This window comes from Theobroma cacao, chromosome 1 (genome assembly GCF_000208745.1).
Source record: "Theobroma cacao cultivar B97-61/B2 chromosome 1, Criollo_cocoa_genome_V2, whole genome shotgun sequence".
Taxonomy (NCBI): Eukaryota; Viridiplantae; Streptophyta; class Magnoliopsida; order Malvales; family Malvaceae; genus Theobroma; species Theobroma cacao.
In genome coordinates this window covers 20,835,446-20,841,077 of record NC_030850.1, presented here as the reverse complement: position 1 = coordinate 20,841,077, position 5,632 = coordinate 20,835,446, and the positions used below count along the sequence as shown (strand labels likewise).

Below are 5,632 nucleotides of genomic sequence, written 5' to 3'. Positions count from 1 at the left end.
TATAAATATATATATAAAAGAGACAAAGACCAACATGGGCAGCAGCCCATGTGGTCAATTAAAGAATCAATACATATTTTTTTATGGTGGTAGAGGCCTGCCAAGTTGGTAAGAAAGAATGAGATAAAGATGAAAGATAGAAAAGATAAGAAAGAAGAAAAAAAAAGAAAAAGTCAAAGTCGGTTAAGTGAAGAAGGAAAAAGGAAAGAGAGAAGTCAGTTGTGAGAGAGAGCAAAAGGAAAGCAAAAGAACAAACGAAAGAAAAAGGAGAAAAACAATTGAGGGAGAGAAAGAGAAAGAAGAAAGGAAAGAAAAAAGAAGAGAAAAGTAGAGCGGTGAGGAAGAGAAAAGAAAGAAAAGGAAGGGAGAAAGAGCTGAGTTTGAGGGGGCGATTTTGCTGCCATTTAAGGAGGAAAAGAGAGCATTTTTCTGTCCATTTAAGGGGTGAGAGGAGCAGCTTTAGCTACTAATTTTGGAGGTTGAAAAGTGTAGTTTTGCTGCTGGTTTTGGAGGCTGAGAAGTGCAGATTTTTGCAGTTGATTTTGGAGGTTGTAAGGTGCGATTTTTGTTGTTAATCTTTTTTTTTTTGGCTGCTGATTTTTGAAGGGAAAATAGAGAAGCTTAGCTGCTGGTTTTAGAGGAGAAATAGAGCAGCTTAGCTGCTGATTTTTTGAGGGAGAATAGAGCAGCTTAGTTGCTGATTTTGAAGCTAATATGAGCAGCTTTAGCTGCTGAAAAATTGAAGGAGAAAAGGGAAGAAAGTGTGGTCGGTGGTGAGAGGGAGAGAGAGTAGAAGAAATTGGGATTGTTTGTGCATGTGAGAAAAGAAAAAGAAAGACAAGCAAGGGCTACTGGAAGGTGGAAGAAAGAAAGAAGAAAGAAAAGAAAGAAAAAAAAAAAAGAAAAGAAAAAGAAGAAAATAAAAGGAGAAAAATGGGCATGGCCTAATAGAAAGAAGTTGAGGAGAAATCATAAAAGAGCCCAATAGCCATAAAGGAAGAAAAGCCCAAGAGAGAATGAAGGTGGAAAAAAATTGGATTTGAACTAATCTAGTCCAAAAAGGTAAAGAAATTTTCTTTGCTTTTATTTGGCCTATTATGAAATTGTATTATTTTAAGTTAGCCATTTGTTTAATTAAAATTTTTGATTATTAGTTATATGAATTAAATTTAAATTACTTTAATAAAACATTTAAATATTTTATTAGGAGGTGTCATGGACTAAAGTAAAGAAGAAAATGTGAAATATACGAATAGTGCTCGAATGAAGTTAAGAAATTTTAAATGATTCGTTGTGAAGAATTATTGATGTTGGAGGAATTTAGATGCATAATTTGGTTGAGAGTGTTAAGTTGATTGGTAAAATATTGGAAGAAATGAGGAGAAGTAATGTAGATTTATGATAGAATGAGAGAGAGAAGTGGAATTGATGCACTAAGTATATTGGATTTAAATTGTTGCTAGGAAAGTTTGTTGCGGGAGCATGCTGAACAACGTAGGTGACTGGCAAATAGGAATAATTATACGAGTATGAATCAATAGCGACGTAAAAATCCCGCTATTGTGAAGTGAGTAACCTTACCATCATTTTAATTATCTAAAGTATATTTTTATTCGGTTTTGGTGAAATTTTATGAAAATGAGCTTTAATGTTAAATCATTATGTTTATAAACAAAATGTGTTTAGATGAAGAGATTTTATAAATTGTCTTGAAACTAAATGATGATTTCGAAAATAGAGTAATTGGAGACCACTTGATATATTGTAAACTTATAGTTTTAATTGATTGGCTTATGGCAATATTGGCATGAATGGTTGAATTGCTAAATGTGCTGAAAATGCATGAATTATTGATTTGCCTTGAGAGGCTGTAAAATAAAATAATTGCCATATCATGCTGTTGCAAATTTTATTACATGGTGGGTTTAGCTTGCTGCAGTGGGCAGGTTCTGTGGACTAGCCTATTAGAGGGGCACGAAATCTGGTTATATTCATACCTCAGTCGGAGAGGCGCGTAGGGTATCTCCTGAGGTATGATTAGAGTTCACGTCACGCTGAACCACCTCGTGATGATGAACTCCGCTAACGCCAAGGAACGACTGTGTTTTCAAAAAGAAATAAAAATATGTTTTACGTGTATACGAAATTTTTAACAACCTTGGCGGGCTCGAGTGTACGCCTCTGATCAAGGTGTCATCGAGTACTATTTGATGGCATGAGCCAAATGTTTATGAAAGTCATAAGCCTTAATGAGAAATTAAATGAAATACAACCGTTTGCATGGGTTAGGATAAATTTTTAAATTGTGAAATATGTAATGTGATGGGATATTTTGATTGTCTCTTTTTACTGAGTTTTAGCTGATTTAAATGATGTTTGTTTACTCACTGGGATTTTATAATCTCACCACCCTCATTTCCACCCATTTCAGGCTCAGAATAGACTGTAGATAGCTGGTATTGTCGAGGACTACAGTTGGACTTGCATCATCCAAAAACTGTAGGTTCATTTCTTATGATACTTTTGGTCATTCGTGGGCACACGTGTCACTGTAAATTAAATTTTATACTTCGGTTATCTGTATTACAGTATGTATGAATTTATTTAGCTTTTACGCTACCAAAATTCTTTACCGATAACTCTATAAATATTGTTTTATAAGAAAACAAAATATTTTATTGAATATTTTTGTTATATTCAAATAGATATAGTTTCATTTAAAATGAATGTTTTAGACATTTGAATTTATTTTTGATTATGAAATATGTGTTTTCCACTTGTATACTGCATTGTTAACTGGCTTCGAGATTAGTGTGGAAAAATGACCAAAATGCCCTTGTGAAACAAAAATTATTTTTCTATTGTTTTAATTTGGAAATAGTTTATAACCTATCAAACATGTTATTTTACAACTGTTGATCATAGGGGAGGTGAGAAAACTGATATTAAAGCCTTGTGAGGTTCCGATCGGCATTTCGGGTGAGGAATGTCTATCGAGACACCGCGACGGTTGTCACGGGCTTGAGGAGAGTACCGGGTCATTACAAGTACATTCTTTTTCTGATTTTATGTGGTACATAACTTTGCATTAAACAACCAAGATGATCCAAAGGTAGGAGGCATGGTTTTTTTTTATTTCAATTTTTTTATTCCGTTGCGTTGATGCTCTAATCATGCTGTTCCTAGTAATAATATCCCTCAATACTTCATCTGATTATTGTCTCTCTCTCTTAACTTAGTTTAGTGGATTAAATTGCTAACCTAGAGTCCTAAATTATTTATAAGTTTTTGTCGAGTTTCTCATAAAAATACCTCTCCCAATTAATTTACTATATGTCTATGCAAATTATGTTGAAGAAAGATTCATTAAGTTTGTGCTATAATCTTGGCTACGTATGGCTTATAAGTGTATGTCTACCCTATATGCAAATCAAACTACCTAATCAACTAAGTGTATTTGATCATACGTTATTTTATTCAAGGTCTACCTAAATCTCTTTCGTCAAAGTTTAACTTAGGTTTCCAATTCAATCTAATTGGTGATCAGGCAATTAGAAACATTAAGAACAGAATAAAATAAACAATCTTAAATCCATCAAATATAAGTAAAAGAGAGATAAATAATTCAAACTACATATTGAGTTTAATCATAATCTTAGATAAACAATTTAGTTCCCCATCAACCCACACATCATCATTGAATAAAGTTTAAACAATAAAAACAAACTAAAAAAAAAAGAATAATAAAAAAGAATAAACTCAAGAATTATAATCTTGATCTTCCAAAACTTCTTGAATCCTTCAAAATCTCCTCAGCTTCAATGACTTTGCGGCTTGACTCTCAACTTTCAATCTGGTGTTTCCTTCCTCTTTTCTCCTTTGAAAGGTTGTTTTTATAGGCTTTGAAGTTAGGCCAAGTTGGGTGGAGAAAGAATTCAATTCGAACTAGGATTTCCTCATCAGACTATATGAGTCGTAGCTCTACCTAATTAATTAACAGAAATCGTAATTGCTCTAGGATTGCTGCAGTATGTCAAAGTTGATAAGATTTGTGACCATCTTCCAAGCCGAATTGGGTGAAGTGGTAAACATGAAAGTTGTATCTGTTTCTCCTATCTTTCCAATGGTATAAAAATCAATTCATTTGGAGCTCTGTAGAGAAAGTTATAGCCAAAATATCAAAACATATGCAGTAAAAGTCTGCACCTCAAAATTGCCTTCCTTTTTTCATTAAAATTTATCCTTTATTAAACACCTACAAAAGCATAAATAAATTAATAACAACCTATCTTAACCACATTAACACCAAATTAAGCATAAAATTATCTAAGATTAGATTGACTCACCTAAAACAACTAATTTAAATAATTAAATAAAATCTACTAATTTTTATACATTACTACAAGAACTAAGCTAAATTACCATCAAAATTAATCCCAAATAACTCCATATCATAGAGTTATCAGTCATGTATCAGAAAAATCTCATTCCAAATGTAGATCCAAAGGGACTGAATGAATTAACTTTTCTTTCATGTAAAGACGGCAAGGAGTTTTTTAGCTAGCATTGCCATGTCCTCTTTTTTTTTTTTCACTCTCAATTCTAGTACCTCTTTCATCCTCATTAACTAAAGATTTTAGGTCTAAACCTTTTTATTTAACCTTTTCCTTTTTAGGTTCTTTTGTCTCACTTTCATGTTTAAGTGTCATCTAATAAGTGAGAAGGGAAGCTATAAGCTCCTCTAGCTTAAAATCATTTAGATTTATAGCCTTTTCTATAGCCTTAACTTTGGGTCTCCAAGATTTTGGTAGGTTATAAAGGATTTTCTTTACAAGTTGTCCATTAAAGAAATCCATTCCTAAGGCTTTTAGACCTTCTACAATATTAGTGGGTCTTTCAAACATCTTACTAATTGATTCACCCTCTCTCATCCTAAAGAATTCATAACCACAAGTAAGCAATCTAATTTTGAATTCCTTGACTTGGTTAGTGCCTTCATAACTGGTCTCTAAGGTATCCCATATTCGTTTAGCATTTTCACACATAGACAGTTTGTTAAATTGACTAACATTTAAGGCACAAAGGAGGCTATTAGATGCTTTACAATTAGTCTGAATTAATTTCTTATCTTTATCACTCCACTCCTTCCTAGACTTAACCCTTAATTTCCCTTCTACTTCCTTATAGTGAACATGAGGACTATTTAATATAACATTCCACACATCTAGGTCCATATATCGTATAAACATTTTTATATACTTTTTCCAATAAAGGTAGTTAGTACCTACAAAAAGAGGTGGCCTTCATATTGATTTTCCTTCACCAAGCACAATTGCCAAAACCTCAAATTTTGATGATTTGAGCAACTAAAATAGATCACTCAAGGTTGTTAAATCTGCAAAATTGAGCCTTTACTTTAATACCAATTGTTAATGTAGTAAGCTCAATGCAATAAATATCGAGAGGGGGTGAATTGATATTTTTGAAAATAACCCTTTTTGAAAAACATTTTTTCTTCTTGTGTCAAAAATAAAGCAAGTGATTCTTCTTTATGGCAAACATCAATAATAAATCACAAGGCATAAAAAAAAATCAAGCCCAAATGATTTTATAAAGGTTCGGCTTTCTCAAG

The 5,632-nt window shown here is 32.5% G+C and overlaps 1 protein-coding gene across 1 annotated transcript; it reads right to left on the bottom strand.

Annotated features, from left to right (window-relative positions):
• On the bottom strand, positions 4,710–5,234 carry LOC108661381. The gene has a single exon (XM_018117687.1). The coding sequence runs from the start codon at positions 5,232–5,234 to the stop codon at positions 4,710–4,712; it is 525 nt and encodes a 174-aa protein (XP_017973176.1).